This window comes from Spea bombifrons, chromosome 1 (genome assembly GCF_027358695.1).
Source record: "Spea bombifrons isolate aSpeBom1 chromosome 1, aSpeBom1.2.pri, whole genome shotgun sequence".
Taxonomy (NCBI): Eukaryota; Metazoa; Chordata; class Amphibia; order Anura; family Pelobatidae; genus Spea; species Spea bombifrons.
Window position 1 is genome coordinate 79515978 of NC_071087.1, and position 21172 is coordinate 79537149.

A 21172-nucleotide genomic window follows, 5' to 3' on the forward strand; every position below is an offset into this window, starting at 1 on the left:
ACGGCTACTAGCCGGTATACTAACGATCGTCATATACAAAGACTAATAGAATATTCCTTAGTTTTGTATGTGAAACACTGCGGGTTACTGGATATCAGTTACCACTCCATCTATCTGCACTTATACTTTTAAAGTTCTGCATACCAAACCCCCACCCACAATCAATACGGCCCCACCCATAACCTCCCAATTTCTCCTCCCCTTTCCCATAGTGCACCGCGAGGCTCAATTACCCGGCGCCGGTAGCCAGAAAGAGAGACAGTACTAGACCAGGAAGACTCACGTCATCACATGGCGCCAACAGGTACCGGAGAGAAAGGCAAAATGACATGTTTACGTGGAGGTGGTTTAAATGAATGCTAATAATAGAGCGTGCGACGTAGATGAGCCTGTCTAGAATATCCAAGCAGAGTTGATTAGTGAAATAAAATTAAATTACCCCTTTTTTCATTAAAGTATTGTCTAGAAAGCTTTCTGTATTCATAACTATTGTACCTAAAATATGCACTATTGTCTCCTTTATAACATTTTAAGCTGCCAGTTGTAGTAGATTTTATTAAAGTATAGCAAATAGGATGTTTTCCAGACTATCTTGGATTAACTGTTTAGTTGCTGTATCGGTGAGAAGCGAACAAGAGGTTATTGCTGTCAATGGGGACCAAAGTAGTATTGTCCTAAGGGAAAGGTATTGCGCAGTGGCTGTTTAATTTTTCCATTTCATATGTGAGCGTCGGACCGCAATAATAGCTCTTTTAAAATAGATGCTGATAGATTAACCTTCATATTCCGCAGGACACATGATGGAGTCCCAGGGCAAGAATGAGGAAAACCACCTTCGGTGGGACCTAACTCCAGAGCAGGTCCAAACAATGACCACTGAGCTCATTGCGCAAACCAAGTGCGTCTATGATGATGTGGGATCACTAGAGATGAGCAGTGTTACTTACGAAAACACTTTGAAGGCTTTGGCTGATGTAGAAGTAATGTACACAGGTGACCAAAAGATATCTATTTTTCACATAGAAATACTATGTACCCCACAGATGAAAAAAATATACATGAAATGCGACATTTTAAATATTTAATAGGAAAAGTCTGGTAGAGTAAAGGAGTCCGGTGGAAAGTTCCTGTGTCTTTTTTAAAAAAATGTTTTTATTTAATTCTATTCCTCCAAGCCGCTAAAAGCTTTTTAATAAGCATAGAAGGTATACAGAGAGAACCGTGAACTCAGCATTTGTACAGACAGCTGACCGCTTACTGAACGGTATTGTGGCTCTGGGAAATTCTGTCATTGTGTTATAGTTGGAGGGATTAATGTTGAATCCATAGGGGAATGGCTTTTATTCTGTATATCTTGTGATAAGTAGAATTGCTGCTGTGTCCTCATGTTACCTACAGTATATTTCTCTGTTTTTTTTTTGTTTGTTTTTTTTTAAATTCCAGTCCAGAGGAGCATGCTTGATTTTCTTCAGCATGTTTCCCCCTGTAAGGATATCCGTACAGCCAGCACTGAGGCTGATAAGAGGCTGTCCGAGTTCGATGTAGAAAGGAGCATGAGGGAAGATGTGTATCGAAGAATTGAGCACCTACAGGTGAGTGGCAGGGCAACGCCAATATTGTTCTGCTTTTCTAATGTTTTCCACCTTGATCGACAGTGCTTGTTTTCAACACCGCAAGCGTTGTTTTACAAAGAAAGGCTAAGAGAATCAAAATGTGGTCCCTGGTTTTGTTGTAAACATCTAATTTGTGGTTTTATAATATTTTGTATCTGGTGACTTTGTGGATGCAAGAGGCAATACATGGAGCTAAAATGTTGCATTTTTCAATTGAGTGTGAATAAATATATTTGCATACATAGTGATTGTCATAATTGGTTGAAAATACTTCTCTCTTGGTTTCAGTCGATTTTACCTCCTGACTCCTTGAAACCTGAGGCTAAAAGATTTTTAGAACGACTTATCAAACTAGGCCAGCGAAACGGCTTGAACCTCTCCCAAGAGATGCAGCAGGTAAGAAATACTACTGTTGCTCCTCCCTTCTCTGAGAATATAATTCCACTTGATAAATATTTTGTATTTTTTTATTTTTACATCGTGCTCACTTAGATTGTGCTCTAGTAGCCCCATCTAGTGACCATTCTTACAAGAGAGCTAAAAAGGTAGTCTAATGTTCCTGACACAATTTAGAAGAATGCATGCTAAAGAACTCTGTGCTTACTATAAAACGCCTTGCGTGAAAATGAATGACACCTGACAGAAATTACAGCCATGCTTCAAAAGCTGCATTCTTCCTCCACGATCTGAAACTTTTTGCCACTAACTGACTGCTGCAGCAGGATAGTACTCCTATTGAAAACAATGGAAGGGTGTTATATATGCTCACTGGGGTCTACGAAAAGCCAGTGCTGGAGGTGCAGAGAGTTGTATTTGGCCAAAAGCATCACCTGCAGGCCATTTAGCTGGGGGGTGGAGAAAGGGACAAATACCTTTTGGGGAAATTCTACAAAATCCACCACCCATGCATTGCAAAAGGAATTGCACGAAAATGAAAAGGACCAGTAGCTACCGTGAATGTGCATATGATGGCTGAAAAGCCCCTGTAACCTCCACAGTAAAGCCTTTACATTGTAGTTTACCTCGATAGAGGTCATTGCTGGTTCAGTTCTGGACTGGCCTACCAGCAAACTTAGAAATTTCACTGTGGTTTGTAGCCGCAGAAATCAATAGCTGACCTGTGACCCGTAAGACAGCAGCATCATCAGAGAGGGAATGGAGCCAGTGACTTCCAGGTAAACGAGTCGCTGCTTTCCCAACTTTATAAAATGGATGCAGAGTAAGGCAATACGACAGCTGTAGGATTTGTAAATAAAGTTGTTTACAAACATAATATTGCAAGCTTATATGGCTTGAATCTATCTTTCCATCTGCCTAATCGGGAAATCATAGAGCTTTTAGTGCATGGAATAGAAATGCATTGCTCACCCCATTCACTTAAAGGGATACTCCAGTGTCCTAGGCATTCTCTAGCAAATGCATATTAAAGTTGTTGCCTAATCTTTTTAGGCAGGTAACAAAGCTTGAAGCACCCGAACAGTGACCGAAAATCAGTGGGAGAACTTTCTTTGCGTGCATGCTGTGGGTCTTAATAGGCTGTGTGGCTGAGAGTGTTCAGCGTGTCTGCATCAGCATGAGTGAATAGGTCATTAAGGCATTTGAATTATGGTGATGGGATTGTATTCCAAAATTTTCCAGCTCTTCAATTGGCTGAGAATAAGCCACAAGTACTAGATCAGACGCTGGATCCCACTGACACAAGGGTATTTGCCTTTACTGTATCCTTACTGGCAACCTCCTACATTGTAAGCCTGCTCTTCTTTGCTTCCCTCCATGTATTTCACACTTCTAGTCTTAGCAGCTCCCATCTTTTCTGTACCGGAAGCCATTTTGAATGGCTACCAGTGATCATATGGGTTACTGCATTACTGCTAGGATCTCTCTCTGGTGTGGCCCTTGTGCCATCTGACACGACTGACACTCTTGTGCACAGTGTCTTTTAACCTTTTTTTTTTTTGGTGCCTGTGCAGTGTCTTGCAGTGGTCCTTGAGGCTTGTAGGATATGGAAGACCTGTAAAGGCTCCAAGAGCTTAATACTTTAAACAGCCTGACCTCACTTTGCAGGCCATTCCTGCTAACATTCCTGAACAAGGAGAACAACGTAGAAAGCTTCGATTACACAGACATCTGTTTCCAAGTGACCAAATGGGCTCATTTCTCCTGTCTGTTCTGCCTTGCATTCCAGCCTAGCCCAAACTCTCTGTAGCTTTATTTAGAATCTACAGCTGTTGTCATATCACTACCGGCATTTTGAAGCTTTATATTGTAATTTGTTTTTGCTTTCCAAGAAAATTGGTGGGTTCTGCAAAGTTCTGGACTTGAAGACCCTGAATCCATCGGTATCTATCCTGAGTTTCAGGAAGGAATCACTGCAGACTATGCTTTACTCCATGCAAAATCTGAAGTAGATGTAGCTGCACATCCCCATCAGGAGCACTTTATTAGGTTTGCAATGGGCAACCTTGACTGCCAGTTCCAGGCTTTACTGGTTGAACTGGACACGGCGTCCAGGATTTTTACAAAGTTAATGGCCACTTTGCTCCTACTTCTCTGGCATCCAACAAGGTTCAATTCCCTATAGCCAAAACAGAATGCCTCTTTAGTAGGTTTCTACCCTTAGGATGTTGCCTTCAATATAAGATATTGTTGTCTGATTTATCAGTTCTTCCAAGGTGTGTTATGTCTCCAGTCTCTCTTCTGAGATCTGGTACCTATGTACAACTTAATGCTCCCTTTTTCATGTGCTGACAGATTAACTGTTGCACTTTAAGTATTCTGTCATGTGGAATTGCTCACATGCATTTTTTTTTATTAGAAGTGCCAGTATTGTTCCAAAAAACTCACCTTCTAGTCTTCTATGAGGTTAAGATGTTACTACTTACCATACCTTTTGTTTTCCTGCCCAAGCTTGTTTCAGTCTTCCATGTCAACAAAGAGAATGTGGTTACATACGGTTTTTTTTTATTTTTTATTTTTTATTTTTTTTATCCCTTTCCAAAAAAGATGGAGGAATACTGTTTTCATTGTTTAGTTAGGGTGTTATGTTTGTATGCTGACTATTCTGGAAGTCATTGGAAAGGACTGTTGCATGTTGGCTGGTGGCAACCATCAACCACATTTACTCTTCTAAGGGAAGGGTGCCTCCTTTCTTCTGACACGTCCACACTTTGCAGGTTCTGGGGATGTCCTGGGTAGAACAGAATGAATTCCAAAACTACGTCTGCCAGTTATATACTGAGAAAAGCTAACATGTACTAGTTTGTTCTGATGCTGAGCTTGTAATAATTCACAAAGGTTTCTGGGGCTACACATTGAGAGAGGACTTTTTTGCTTCCTGCTAACTACTGCTCTAATATATGCTATAATTAATCATTGCTTGGTTAAAATCCATCTCAAACTAGTGTAAAATTAAATGTTTTCCCCCCTCTCTCTTAGAAAATAAAGGACATCAAGAAGCAGATAAGTAACCTGTCCATCGACTTCAGTAAGAACTTAAACGAAGATGTCACGTTTCTTACTTTCTCCAAGGAAGAGCTGGGTAAGTTGTAAGATGTTTTCTCAGCCACAGTCCTTAACCCCTTAATGACAATTGCCGGTCCTGGCACGGCACGGAAAAGCATGTGCTTTACGACAATTGACGTGCCAGGACCGGCACGTCTTTAAACGGGTGCAGAAAGCGATCTACTATCGCTTTCTGCACCCAAAAAGCGTTGCTGAATGCCTCGACCTCGAGGCATTCAGCAACGCCGCGATCGGCACGAAGGGGCCATCTCTGGCCCCTCCACGGGGCGTCAACATCCGCCATACTTTGTATGGCGGCGGACGCCCGTTTTAAAAGCGTTTAGGAGGCGATCGACGATCGCCTCCTAAACTTAAATGGTGTCGCTGGAATGCCTCGATCAGGAGGCATCCAGCGACACCAAACACTAACCTTTTGATGGGCTGTGACCGCTCCGGAGAGCGGTCACAGCCGCAGCTGCCGGCAATCTTCGCCATCAAGGAAGATGGCCGCCGTCCTGTAACAGGAACCACAAATTTTAAAAGTTTGCTAGATGGTCCAGACCATCTAGAGAACTTTGGCTCCACTTGCAGGTTGAATACAGGTACTGCATTCACCATGCAAGTCAATGGAGCCCAGCTTTCTAATCACAGTGTGATTAGTAAAAATAAATTAAAAAATAAAATAAAATTAATAATAATTAGAAAAAAATAGTAAAAAAACAGTAAAATGTAAAAATCATTTCCCACTGATGTCACTATCAGGGGAACCTCCAAGTTGGAAAAAAATGTTACTTTTTTTTTAAAAAAAAATAATAATAAAAAAAAAATATATATATTAAAAATATATTTTTGTGAGCAAGTCCTAAAATTAGCATATTAGCTTAAAACAATTCTCGCATGGAAAGAGTTAAAATACTGGCATATTAAATGCCCGTGGGGTGTCTACTTTTAAAAAATGTATGATTTGATGGGGTAAATTGAATGGGCCAGGTTCAACAACGTCCCAATTAACACGGGGGGAAGGATGGCCACACATCTAATTTCCAATTAGAAAAATGCACACGTACCAAATGTGGCCTTTTAGTTCCCCCAAAAAATGACACACCCATGCATGTGGGGTATCACTGCACTCAGGAGATGTTGCTGAACACATTATGGGGTGTCGTGTGACAGCGGCATATACCAGGAGCTGTAAATTCATACATAAAGTAGGTGTGTGTGGGAAAAATACACACACAAAAATATTACTGCAAACTTTGAAAAAATGCTGGTGGTAAAATGTGTGCATGCAAAGAGTTAAATACCAGCATTTAAAATACCCTGTGGTGTCTAGTTTTGAAAAATATATGGTTTTGTTGGGCACACTGAAATGGCCCGGCTCAAAGATGTACCAAATAGGGCATGGGCAGTGGATCCCAAATGCCAAAGTTCAACATTGAAAAAAGCGCATGCCCCAAATGTGGCCCTTTTGCCCCAAAACAGCCAGGCAAAATCATTCATGTGAGGTATCGCTGTACTCAGGAGATGTTGCTGAACACATATTGGGGTGTTTTGTGATAGTGACATATACGAGAACATTTTAATTCATACCTGAATTAAAATGTGTGTGGAAAACCAAATGCAAACAAATGACTACCACAAAGTTTGACAAAGACTGGTGGTAGATATGGTGCATGGAAAGAGTTAAAATACTAGCATTTGAAATACCCTGGGGTGTCTAGTTTTCAAAAATATATGGGTTTATTGGGCACACTGAAATGGCCCGGCTCAAAGATGTACCAAATAGGGCATGGGCAGTGGATCCCCAAATGCCAAAGTTCAACATTGAAAAGTGCGCATGCCCCAAATGTGGCCCTTTTGCCCCCAAACAGCCAGGCAAAATCATTCATGTGGGGTATCGCTGCGCTCAGGAGATGTTGCTGAACACATATTGGGGTGTTTTGTGATAGTGACATAAACGAGAACATTTTAATTCATACCTGAAGTAAAATGTGTATGACAAAACAAATGCAAAAAAATGACTACCATAAAGTTTGACAAAGACTGGTGGTAGATATGGTGCATGGAAAGAGTTAAAATACTAGCATTTGGAATACCCTGGGCTGTCTAGTTTTCAAAAATATATGACTTGATGGGGTAAATTGCATTGGCCGGGTTCAAAGATACCCGAAATGGCACATGGGGGGAAGAATTACCAGATTTGGAAAAAATGGCTTTGAAATAGCAAAACGCTACCTGTACTTATTGCCCCATAATGGGTAGAAAAAAGCAAAAAAACATAAAAACATTGGGTATTTCTAAACTCAGGACAAATAGTAGAATCTATTTAGCGGGTTTTTTCATTACCTTTTATAGATGAGTAAAAGATTTTTCAACTAAAAGTTAGAAACAGTCATTTTTTTCTAAATTTTTCACCATATTTTATAATTTTTTTAATAGTAAATAATATGATACAATCAAAACAATGTCATCTAAAGAAAGCCCTTCTTGTCCTGAAAAAAACAATATCTAATGTGTGTGGGTTCAGTAAACGGGAAAGAAGAAAATTACACCTAAACACAAGCAGCGCAGAAATGTTAAAAAGGCCATTGTCACAAAGGGTACAAAAAGTAAAATCAGCCTTTGTCTCGAAGGGGTTAAAGTGATCTGAAATCTGTTCACAATCAATCTTTCCACACTCAATCTTTCATTATAATATTATCTGGGGTTTAATCTGATGTGTTTTGTGCTGGCCCTGTATAATGCACAGTTAAACTAGTAAGAGCACTTTCAAAGAAATCTCAGCATTAACTAAAACGATACAGGGCTCCCTCAGGCTTTGCAGGAGAAGCTCACTGGGAATGGCACTATAGAATGTATGGTAAAGTGGCATTTCATAACTATTAACTATGAAGAGTCATATGTATCCTACACAAAGGGATGAGCTATGCCTGCATGGTGCAGAAATCACATGGGTTTAAAGCGGTACGCCCATCAAGTTTTTGTGTCTTACTTTTTTTTTTGGTTCCTAGTATCGGATTAAAAATAGGTTTTCAAAATGATTGTGGTGGTCTCACTTTTACCATCCTTTCAGATTTTGAAATTGTGGCATTTAAGGGGTAAATACTTGTGAGGACCAAACAAGGAAATGGTTAAAAAGTAACAAAAATGATATAATACAGAATTGATAATTCCAGGCCATCAGTTGCACTTTATAGCTGATGGAGCCCCTCCGGTCCCGCCAGTGAGAAAGGGTGCCGTTCAGGTCATTAAGTTAAAAATAAAAACCAAAACACGCCATTTAAAAAGGAAAACTATTATTTTTAACAGCTTTAAATCGAATAAACTGTTATCTGGTCAATGAATAATATGGTGCACAGTTCCAAATTATGGTTATCACCAGTTTTTGTGCCTTCACGGTCCTCTCGCTTAAAGGTGTTCTTCTGTGATGCCATTTTGGGAGAATAAAACAATAAATCCCCGGCGTGCTCTTTCTTTCATTCATGTGCGTGTGTATTAATATATGTAAAAACATTGTGAGCCAAAACCATGTTTTTGTCGATTCCAACCTACAGCACTGTATTTTATACTAAAACATTTTTCCAAGGGATTTGCCCTCAACTATGCAGCAGAGATTCAGTGTGGTTTGTCTCTAATAATGCGCGGTTAAGTAAGAGCGTTCAAACTGCCATTGTTGCCAACTCCTTCAATTAATAAACCCCTCTGTCTTTTCCTCCTTTTCCTATTGTACTAATTATGTATCTTTTTAAGTCCTCCAGGAGTCTATTCATAGCTTTCTCCCTTTTTTTTCTTTGCAGGCGGGCTCCCTGAGGATTTTCTCAACTGCTTAGAAAAAGCAGAGGATGGGAAATTAAAGGTGACCTTAAAGTATCCTCATTACTTTCCTGTAATGAAAAAGTGTTTTAATGCAGAAACCAGGAGAAAGGTGGAGGCTGCTTTCAACTCTCGTTGTAAAGAGGTTGGTTTACATTTTTTATTTTTATATAAGAATGCTTTCAACAGAAGGGAACGGAAGAAAAATCTAAATCTAATCGATATTTGGTGTGACTACCCTTTTGCCTTAAACGGCATCAATTCTTGTAGATACACTTGCGCAAAGTCAGGGATTTTGTAGGCATAGTTAGGCATAATGAGCATCAATTTAATATGTAGGTGAAAACCCAATCATTAACTGAAACCGAAGCAACTGTGTAGAAGGAATAAAACCGGGTGAGGAACAGCTAAATTCACTAACAAAATGATGTTCCTGAAGACCACTTAATGTCAAGTTATACACCATGGCAAGACTGAAAACTTAGTGCAGCAGATGATAGACACTTCATGCTTACCTCCCTTCACTGTCTGAAGATGTCCGGCAGCTCAACATTGACAGAAAACAGCGGGACCCTGGGACACGCATTAACCGTGGACTTCATGGAAGACCTGTGGCTAAAAAGCTATACCTATGACATGGAAACAAGACCAAGCAACTCAACCATTCATGAAAACACAGGAACTGGGGGTCAGACAAATGGCAGCATTTGCTCTGGACTGATGAGTCAAAGTTTGAAATACTTGGCTGTAAGGCAGTTTGTTTGCCAAAGGGCTGGAGAGCGGTACAAGAATGAGTGGTTGCAGTGGTCATCAATGAAGGTTTGAGGCTGCATTTCTGCAATTGGAGATTTGCTCAGAATAATTTACTGAGAATTACAGACAGAAAAATATCCATCATGGCCGCCTCTAAGTGCCCCCAAATGTATTCTGCAGCATGACAATGACTCCCAATCTACACCCAAAGTCATTAAGAAGTGCCTTCAGTTTAAAGATTAAGGAGTCTTGGAAGTGATGGTATGGCCCCTACAGAGCCCTGATCTCAACATCATGGAGTCTGTCTGATAACATGAAGTGAGAGAGGCAACTGAGGCTGCCTAAACCCACAAAATAACTGTATATATAACTTATGTATATGTATATTGTTATTTGAAAGCCACTGAAGGAGCAATCCAAAAAGAAAAACCACACCGCTTCCTCTTTCTGCTAATTGGATGTGTTACATACGTTAATGTCCTGCTTATCATTTTTAATATGGCTTGGCAACGATGTACTGGCCATTTAAACATCGGTAACTTGACAGTAACTAGTAAAGAATTCAAAAGAGCCGTTAAAACATGGGTGTGATCAGGGCCGGCCCTATAATGGGGCAGACTGGGGCAATTGCCCCAGGCGGCACTTTAGAAGGGGCGGCACTTTGCCACCCCAGGCGCTTTTTTTTTTTTTTGAAGCGGAGGAGAGAGAGAGAGAGGGGCACCGAGTGGTTTTCGCTTACCCGCTCGGCGCCTCTCTCTCTCTCTCTCTCCTCAGCGGCGAGTCTCCCTGTTCGGTCCCGGTGCCGGCTTGTAATGCAGAGCGCCGGAAGTGACGTCAATTTCCGGCGCTCAGCATTACAAGCCGGCACCGTGGCAGAGCAGGGAGACTCGCCGCAGGACTGTTTAAAGGTAAGTACCGGGGGGGGGTATTTATGGCGTCGGCGAAGTTTAAAATGCCCCCCCCTGGCGTCGGCGGGGGGGGGGGCGGCGTTTTAAACTTCGCCGGCGTCGGCGGGGGGGGTGTGGGCGTCGTTTTAAACTTCGCCCCAGGCGGCGTTAAGTCTTCGGCCGGCCCTGGGTGTGATGCACTCCATTGCTGTAATGTGAAATATTTTGTTAAAAGTACTGTAATGCTGTGACAACGATTCGAATTTTCACAAGTGACAGCTAAAACACGTGTCTTAACATTTGTACCTATGGTCTTCTGTCTGCTGCAGGAAAACTGCAAGATCCTGCAGGAATTGGTAAAATTGAGAGAAGAGAAAAGCAGTCTACTGGGTTTTGACACACACGCAGACTTTATTCTAGAGATGAACATGGCAAAGAACAGCAAGACTGTCTTAAATTTCTTGGGTAAGGACTTTATTCCATGTAATGTGGACATAAAAAAAATATGATGTTCCTAATGGTGTTAATATCCCCCAGTATTGTACTATACCTGTACGTCACACAAATGAATAGAATCTCTAAGATCAGTGAACATGAATGCCCATTCTTTGCAATTGTGAAATCCTGAAAAGCTTGTAAGTACCATCTAGCCACTCTAACAAAAGACAAAAGGTAGATAATATCCAATTCCAACTCTCATCATTCAGCTTTGCTTCAGCAGTGTTCCACTATGTCATGTTTTCTAACTGGTAATGTACCTGTGTAATGGTGTTCATAGATTAAAATAAGACGTATACGTATTAGGAACTCACCTTGCATGCGTAGATCTTAAATTCCAGGTTTAAATTGCAGTGGCTAATTTCATGTTGTGTTTATGTATGTATGTATGTATGTATGTGTATATATGTATGTATGTATGTGTATATATGTATGTATGTATGTGTATATATATATATATATATATATATATATATATATATATATATATATATATATTTTATTGTGAGAGAGGTCAGGGATCGCCCCTCGCTGAGGTCAAGGGACAAGTGCCCGTCTTCATTCAAACCAGGCAAACAGCAGTAAGTTCGTGCAATCTGACACAGGGTCAGGTTTATTAGAAAGGTTGCAAAGCCAAAAGAAATATAATACAGCAACAAAAGAAATACCTTGCCTGTCCGGCACTTACTATACAAGGGATGTCCCTCACTACCAGCTGGATAGCTTCTCTCTGCCAACTTAACACAATACGTCCAGCAAACTTTACTCGCATGTCTCTCCCACAGACAGGCTTTCTGTGTCCTCAGGCAGAGAGCTATCTGCCCTCCTCGCTTCCCTTTTATATCCACCCTCCCATTCACCCAAATTAATCACCGGTGTTACTTCACATAGGGAAGGAATCTAGGAGAAACATACCTCCCTTCCACCACCAATCCTACATGAATGTCACAATATATATATATATATATTACACATAAAAACAATATTTATTCATGAGACTTTTTCTTTTTGAGGTTGCGTTTTCTGTTAAGAACATAATCACATAATCCCTTGGTTAATTTTCAAACTCACATGGGCAACGTATGACGGAAGAACAACGCAAAACCTCACCACAAACATACAGGGCAACCTTAAGGTCGTGTTATTATGTGTATCGATTTTTGAGTGATTAACTATGAGAATTATATCACAAATGTTAAGGTTTTCTCTTATCAAAAAATGAAAATGTATATTGTAGGGCAGGCATTTTTCATGAAATATGTGACATTGAAAATTGTCTACTTCTCATTTTTCCCTTCAAGATGAACTATCAAAAAAACTGAAACCCTTGGGAGAGCAGGAGAGGATGATCATATTGGAACTGAAAAAGAAGGAATGTGAGAAGCGAGGACTGGACTTCGATAATAAGATCAATGCTTGGGACATGCGCTACTATATGAACCAGGTGGAAGAAACTACTTATAGTGTAGATCAGAATCTCCTCAAGGAATACTTTCCAATGGAAGTGGTTACATCTGGCTTGTTGGACATCTACCAGGAGTTGCTGGGCCTGACCTTTGAACCAGTCAAAGGTGCTCCTGTTTGGCATGAAGACGTGTCTTTGTTTTCTGTCCGAGATGCAGAAACGGGACACCTCATCGGCATGTTCTACCTGGACTTGTATCCCAGGTAAGAGATTTTGCACTTTGTGAAATATTTCAGGATTTATTTTTTTATTAATTAATTTCCATTCATGAATGACTGCTAATGTCTGGGGGTGGGGGGTTCAAACTGTTTTCAGTTTGTCTTGTGTTAGCTGATTTCAGACCTGAATGAGTACATTCCACTTGTCAATGGTGAAAGTTGACTTTCACTGATGTTTCTCGATGACACTTCGTCAAACTCAGTAGTGTAAGTAGTCTCATACGTAAAAATAGGGCCAAATGCAAAGTTTAACTAACTTTGTCTTATAAATGTTTGTCTCTTGCTATTTAAAGCTCTTTTTTTATTTTAGGGAAGGTAAATATTCCCATGCAGCCTGCTTTGGACTTCAGCCTGGATGTCTCCTGCCAAATGGCACTAGGCAGATTGCTGTAGCTGCTATGGTGGCTAACTTCACCAAACCCACCCAAGACGCTCCCTCTCTTCTACAGCATGATGAAGTAGAAACCTACTTCCATGAATTTGGACATGTAATGCATCAGCTGTGCTCTGAGGTAGTGCTGCCATGTTTATTTTGAATGGTGTCCAAAGAGTGTGGAGTAACAGCTGCTTTAAAGTGATGTATGTCTTGTAGGCAGACTTTGTAATGTTCAGCGGAACACACGTGGAAAGGGATTTTGTCGAAGCACCTTCCCAGATGTTAGAGAACTGGGTGTGGGAGAGAGAATCTCTACAGCGAATGTCGAAACACTACAAGACTGGCAGTCCAATTCCTGAGGAGACTTTAGAGAAGCTCATGAAATCTCGGTTGGCCAACACAGGTGTGGGAAATCTTGGAATGCTTTGAGAAGAATGCATCTATATTTGTGCTGCAAAAAATGCTTAATTCTTAAGTTTATTGGCAAAAAAAAGACATGAACACAGTGTTTTCTTTTCCGCGTAGGCCTACTGAATCTTCGTCAGATTGTCCTTGCAAAGATTGATCAAGCTTTGCACACACAGAGTGGTGTGGATGCTGTTCAGGAATATAGTCGGCTATCCCAGGATATTCTAGGAGTCCCTGCTACCCCTGGTGAGTGCTCGTGTCAAGCTAATTATCTTAATTTAGGGAATATTTATAATAAGGGTTTACACCAAAAAATGAATAATTAAACTGCAGCAAGGATGCAAAATGAAAGATAATATATATCATCATTTAATATTTATTTGTAAATTGTCATCTTAGTCTGCAGCGAAGTAGAATGAATAGGCCCATGCAGAAATGTATAGAAAAAATTACATACATACACTGAGATAAAAGGATGGGCTTCTACTTACTAAAGGTTACAGTTTTATAGGCACTCTGGCAACATTAACTCGCTGTATCTATTCCTTTGTCAAGATTTACTATAGAAAAGCTGTAATGCGGTAGCAAATCGATATTTTTGGAATATATCGATTTGCATATTAGTACCACGCACAATTTTGTTTATAAGCACTTCTGCCGGTTGATAATGCAGTCTTTTTTTCTAATTTGGCTTAAACTCTTGTCTGTGTTGTTTTGTCATACACCAGTCTTTTATTTTATCACTCTATACCCTCTTTTTCTCTAAGGTACCAACATGCCTGCTACATTTGGACACCTTGCAGGAGGGTACGATGCACAGTATTATGGATACTTGTGGAGTGAAGTTTATTCTATGGATATGTTCCATGCACGATTCAAGCAGGAAGGAATCATGAGCAGAAAGGTGAGTAAACTGTTAAGATATCTTCAGACTAATGTGTATACAGTTTGTTTACACACTGTTTCTTCTAAAAATGGACAAGGACCCATGCACCAAGATAGAGGATAGATAGATTTAATTAGTTTTTTTTTTTTTCAGGTGGGTGCAGATTATAGGAACTTCATTCTTAAACCAGGGGGATCACTAGATGCCATTGAAATGCTCCGTAACTTCCTTGGTCGTGACCCGAAGCAGGACGCATTCCTTCAAAGCAAGGGATTGATTGACCTGACCTGTCCTGTACCTAATGCCTGCTGAGGCAGTGACCCATCAGACCTAATCCAAGCCTGGTGCCTGTCTCCCACAAGAGCAAAACATTGAACTGTTAAAAAAAAAAAAAAAAAAAACGGTTAAAACTTCACTACCTTATTTGTAGTATTCTGTTTACGATCAAACTATTATCATTAGAGCGAATTGTTGAGGAATTCATATATGATGTTTTTAACTGCCGTTTGCTCAAGCTTAAAAATGACAGATGATGTAAAAATCTAAATTGCAGATTCGCAAATAAAATTAATTCCTTTATATTTGAGGCACTTTGGGACATAAACGATGGTGGATTAATTTGTTCTTGAAATGTTTTAATTACCGGATTTGCTCGACTATAAGAGCAAACACTCACTGAAAAATACCCCTCGTCTTATATTCGAGGTTGTTTTGTAATCTGACCTCAAATAGAGTTCTGACTATAAGACTAAGATCCAGATCCCCCGCTGCGCTGCAGGGGACCTGGATGCTCCTCTCTGGTAGCCTGTGGACGTCTGCATTGTGCAACCTCCGCTGCTGCCTGGCACCTCCTCCCGGCAGAAGTCTAGGGCTGCAGCAGAGGTTGTCTGTGCACATCGCGCAGATGTCCACTGGCTGCCTCGCTAGCATTGGGGGGCAGAGTGGCAAGCCTGGGGCAGATGTGAATAACTGAGGGGCAGGCTGGCAAATAAAAGGAAATAAAAACAAGAAATGCATTTTTCTCGATCAGTTTTTATTAAATATGAAAAAAATAGTTTACGTGTGAATTAATATTTACTAGTAAAACTTTCTTATGTTCAAGCTTTTTTTTCTGATTTAATAATTTTGGGGAGTCGTCTTATAATCAGGCAAAAACAGTACTTTATGATGCAAGCTTGGCATAATTTACTGGTAGGGACTTTTCCTTATCGTGTGGTATCTTTTTAGCATGCCAGCACAAGATTTCATTTGAATAGTACCTAGCCCTCCGAAGATGGTCCTGTTGCCGGATCACTGCTTTTCTTTCCTTGGACCACTTTTGGTACTGACCGCTGCAGACCAGGAATACCCCACAAGAGCTGCGGTTTTAGAAATGCTCTGACCCAGTCCTCTAGCTATCATAATTTGGCTCTTGTCACAGTCTCTCAGATCCTTACGCTTGTCCATTTTTCCTGCTTTTAACACATCAACGTTGAGGACGAAATGTTCATTTGCTGCTTTATATATCCCATCCACTGACAGGTGCCATGATAACAAGATTATCAGTGTTATTCATTTCACCTGTCAGTAGTCACAATGTTATGTCTGATCCGATCCTAATACATACTTTGTACTTCCTTACCCCAAAGGCCACTAATCGGGGAAAGAGGAATAGGCAAATCATGGATTCCAACCTTCTTTTTTAATAAAAAATAAAGCATTTAAACCCCTGATCCGATGCCCTTGCAAACAATTAATTCCTTAGTGATCCTGAAAGTTGTTTTGATATTGTTAACATGCAAGGGTACAGACCTTAGCCGAATCTGATCACTTGTTAACCCATAACTCGACCTCCCACTAGGGTTGGCAAGTAGACCCACGTGGAACTTTGCAGCCATTTTATCCTAAGCTTGGGCTTATAGTGGCTGTGTCAGTTTCCAAAAATGTTTTATAGTTCAATTCTTGAAATACATCTCTGTAGTAGTGTTTTTTTTGTTATAGATACAAATTATTCACATATTAGAAACATAAAGTGGAACTATACGTTACAGCGCTATGGAATTTAAAACAGTTTGAAAAGAGCAGTGTTTTTTTTTTACTTACTGAATGTAAAGCTCACGCAAAGTTGTCTTTGTTTACTAGACCGTAGCCCTATGCATTTGTAATCGCACAAATGGTTATTTTTTTAAATTAGAGTCTCTGATAACGAGGAGGGTCCCCAACAAAACAAATAAAAACAAATGGCAAAACCTGAAATTACCTTAAGATTGTTTGTCCCATTTTGTCACCATTATACCCTATTTTGGTGCTCTTTCAGGAGGGGAAGTGGGAATGGACTTTTGGCGGGTACATAATAAATGACTGATAGAAGTAGAAAAAAATATCGGATATACCGTATTTTCTTGATTATAAGACGACCCCCCCCAAAATCGGAATATTACCGTATTTGCTCGATTATAAGACGAATACCCCTTGTCTTATAATCGGGGTCGTCTTATAATCAGACCTCAAATAGGTCTGACTGTGAGACGACTAAGATCCAGATCCCCCGCAGCTGCAGGGGACCTGTATCCTCCTGCCCCCGCCCCACTTACCTGTACTTTTGTGGGTCCCGGTATGTAGCTGGGGCAGCGTGTAGATGTCTACGCGATTCGCGTAGACAACTTCCGCTGCAGCAGGAAGGAGGTGTGGCTAGCAGCGGGGGTTGTCTGCGTCCATCGCGCAGACCTTCCCCGACTGTCAGAGATCAGAGTTCCCTGTGCCGGTGCCGTCTCTCTGACAGTCGGGGAAGGTCTGCGAGATGGACGCAGACAACCCCCGCTGCTAGCCACGCCTCCTTCCGGCTGCAGCGTAAGTGCGTGGGATCTACACGCTGCCCCGGCTACATGACAGGGAAGTCAGAAGCACCGGTAAGTTTGGGGGGGGGAGTGTTAAATGGGGGGCATAAGGCATTTCTGGAGGCAGAGTGTTCTGTGAAATGCCTTTTAACCCCCTTAATGCCACTCTGCCTTCAGAAATGCCTTTTTAACCCTCTATACGCAACTCTGCCTCCTGAATGCCTTAAACCTCCCTAGATGCCACTCTTCCCCATAATATGCCTTTTAACCCTCTAAATGCCAGAGTGGCATATAGGGGTAAAAGGCATTTCTGGAGGCAGAGTAGCACATAGGGGGTCAAAAGGCATATCATGGGGCACAGTGGCATATAGGGTTAAAAGGCATATCATGGGGCACAGTGGCATTTAGAGGGTTAAAAGGCATATCATGGGGCACAGTGGCATATAGGGGGTATAAGGCATTTCTGAGGCAGATGTGCATAACTGGGGGGCAGGTTGGAAAATAGAAGGAAATAAAACCAAAATATTTTTCTCAATCATAGCTTTTATTTTAAAAAAAATCGTTTACATGAATTAACATTTACTGGTAAAACTTTTTTCCTGTAGGGTCGTCTTATATTCAGGCTTTTTCTTTTTTTTCCTAAATTAATATTCAGATTTGGGGGGTCGTCTTATAATCAGGGTCGTCTTATAATCGAGCAAATACAGTAATTTAGGAAAAAAAGAAAAAGACTGAATATGAGACAACCCTATAGAAAAAAAGTTTTCCTAGTAAATGTTAATTTATGTAAACTATTTTCTTTTAAATACAAAGCTATGATTGAGAAAAATATTTTTTTTTGTTTTTCTTTCCTTTTAATTTCAAACCTGCCCCCCAGGCTTGCCACTCTGCCCCAGAAATGCCTTATACCCTGTATATGCCACTGTGCCCCATGATATGCTTTTTAACCCTCTACGTTAAAACGCATATCTGGAGGCAAAGTGGCGTTAAGGGGGTTAAAAGGCATATCATAGAGCACTCTGCCTACAGAAATGCCTTATGCCCCCCATTTAGCACCCCCCCCAAAACTTATCAGTGCTTCGCGTAGGCAACTTCCGCTGCAACCAGAATGAGGTGCCTTTAGCAGTGGGGGTTGTCTGCATCCATCGTGCATACACCCTCCGGCTGTCAGAATTCCCCACAGCGGTGCGGGGAACTCTCTGACAGCCGGGGAAGGTCCTTGTATACTTAATAACCCCCGCTGCTAACGGCACCTCCTTCCGGCTGCAGCGGAAGTAGCCTACGAGAATCGTGTAGACGTCTACCCACTGCCCCGACTACATACCAGGGAGTCATAAGCACCAACAGCGGAGGTTACCAGACTTGTGTTCAGCTTTTGTTTAAGGAGATCTCCCCTTACTGAGTTATGAAATCGATCGAGGTCCATACTGGTGGAACTCCCTTGTGGCTCGGTTGAAGCAGAATGTTGCTGCAACCAACAAAACGATTCGACCAAAATCAGTGTGAACCAATGTTGACCAAATTTCATATATGGAATTCAGGAACAGTATAAAGTGCAACGTCACCATTGGTGTAGCTTAGGGTTGTCCAACTGGCAGCCTGTGGCAACAGGCAAGGTAGACTGGCTTTCCCGGGGATCCGAAATTCTTCAAACAGGGCTGTTCCGTGTTGAACTGGCCCACTTGAAAGATGAGTGCACAGTGCCCACTGTAATCTAATGGCTACTTGCACACTGGGCTAGTGTGCACAGTGGGCTAAGGGAGAGCCCCAGATGAGGTATGTGTGTGGTGAGTGATGTGTGGAAATGTGAATGAGTGAGATGTGAGAATAGGATGAGGATGTTTTAATGTGAGTGCATTAGTGTGATGGGCTTGTGTATTTGTGCTCATAAAACCTCAGTAAAATCTCTAGCCATTCTAGTGCATCACTGATATCTGCACATGCACAGCGGGATCTCGCTAGAGTCTCATTGAACCATCGCTGGAGCTGAGTGGCCTTGAATAAACTATGTGGTTTTATGCAGTAGGAGATGTGTTCAGCTGAACACATCCCCTGCAAGCCTAGAAGTTGGGATCAAGAAAAGAAGCAAATGTATGGGATGGAGATACTGCACAATCTATCCATGTATTTGCAAGGCAACCACATGAAAACATATATGCATTACTATTATATACTGTACATTAAAGAGCATATGGTGGCTATAGTGTCCCTTTAATGGTTAAGCACCTTTGTTGAAGCAAAGTGTATTTAACATCAATACAAAATGTCTTGTTTAGAGTAGGAGGACATGGGAAGCCACAGCTCCCCCCTGAAGGATGGGTGACCAAATAAAAAGAGATTTTGTTTTGTTCTTTTTACACTTTTTGTTGGGCTAGTTAGAACCCTGTAGTTAGAAGCTACCGCTTGGACATGATAATTATCGTCTATATAATAACCATAGACCTTGTTTCATTACATTCCATTTCTTTATACTGCACCTTCAGATTTCCCAGCACTATTACAATAGGGAGCAATGAAAATACAGTATTCACTAATGACATTAAAATTGTCAATATAGAGAACTGACTAAAAGATTAAGACTTACTGGTACAGCAGAAGAAAGTCCTGTTCTCGTGAGCTTACAATCTACTAAACTTTCTCAAAATATGTAATGATCAAGACTCTCAGAAGGCAGTAAGCTGAACCTGTTATAGTTTTAGACGTTTAGCTATTTGGAATCTAGCTTTCTAAAACCATTAGATGAATTCTTTTAGTAATTAGGGCACGGTTACAAGGTTAAGACCTTCCTGAAGTGGAATACAAGTGGTTAGTCACATAGCATAGAGAGCCTTCATGTATGGAGGGTGTTTATAACACTTGTCTGTCCCCTTGTGCTCGATTTTAAATAAAGAAATGAGAGCAGACGCATGTCATCCCACTGACTTGGAAGTTATTTTGGGGGTAAGTGAGGCAGATTTAAATTCCTAGAACTTGTATATTCCAACATGTTTCAGATAGGAATGTTACTAGATGCTGGTAGCACTTAAACTGCAGAGGGCTGATCTGCGAAAAAAGGCATGTCACATTCTTGGACTGTCCGTTGGTGGTTGGCACCGACAGCATTGACTCTGCCAGGTCTGTTCAGAACATTAGCCCTTTATAAGAGGATAAGTGGAATGTGGCTGTCTCTCTTTCCCTCACTGACCCTGAAATGGAGTGCATAAACAACTGTCTCTGGAAATGGAAGAGGTGTGCAATGTGTTTTGCAACCACCTGCGTTTGGGGCCACGGAAGAGCATTGTGGCCTTTTTAATTTAAGCTTTTTATAGTACGACTTTTGGCCTAGATCTGTGAAGCTTTTAGAGAAGTATAGATAAAACATTGCATAACCAGCAGCCATTACTGCAATTTGTCAGAACATTTAACCAGACCTCTCCGCTATTCTTCTGCAATATCATATATCCATGATTCTGAGAAGAACCGTCTTGGTTTTATTAGATTTATTAGATAAATCTGAGAGATGACATTTTTAGTTCCATCAGATGCAGACATTGTGGTATCTGTTACCGACCAACGATGCTCTGGCCAGCCACCATTTGTACAAAAGGGATGATATAAATCAACTGACTGAATATTTGGGCTCTGAGTCTAAGGGTAAACATTATTTTTGGTAACAACTCCAAAAATATTCTGCCAAGTATTCCCTGTTACGCTTATTTATGGGGAAAAAACAGTATTTTTAACATTGTAATATGCTTTTGTTAAAATAGTGGTTGCTTTACATGCCTCTCAACTGTACCACTTTGGGCGGGACAGTCTCGACAGCCACTCCATCCCACTGTCCTTCCAAGCTTTACCTCTGTCCCGCTTTTTGGGGAAGAGGTAGAGCTCGGCGGGACAGGAGAATTCAGATTTCATTCTCTGGAAGATCTCCCCTGAACAAACAACTGAGCTGTAAC

At 41.0% G+C, this 21172-nt stretch overlaps 1 protein-coding gene across 1 annotated transcript; it reads left to right on the plus strand.

Moving 5' to 3' along the window:
- Positions 1-174: 174 nt before the first annotated feature.
- Positions 175-15022, plus strand: THOP1 (thimet oligopeptidase 1). Its single transcript, XM_053465224.1, has 13 exons — positions 175-304; positions 793-993; positions 1444-1592; positions 1902-2009; positions 5049-5151; positions 8912-9072; positions 10897-11032; positions 12367-12733; positions 13059-13260; positions 13341-13527; positions 13650-13778; positions 14300-14436; positions 14572-15022. Exons 1-13 carry the CDS (start codon positions 292-294, stop codon positions 14728-14730), a joined length of 2052 nt encoding a protein of 683 aa, XP_053321199.1. The 5' UTR covers positions 175-291; the 3' UTR covers positions 14731-15022.
- The last annotated feature ends 6150 nt before the right edge of the window (positions 15023-21172 follow it).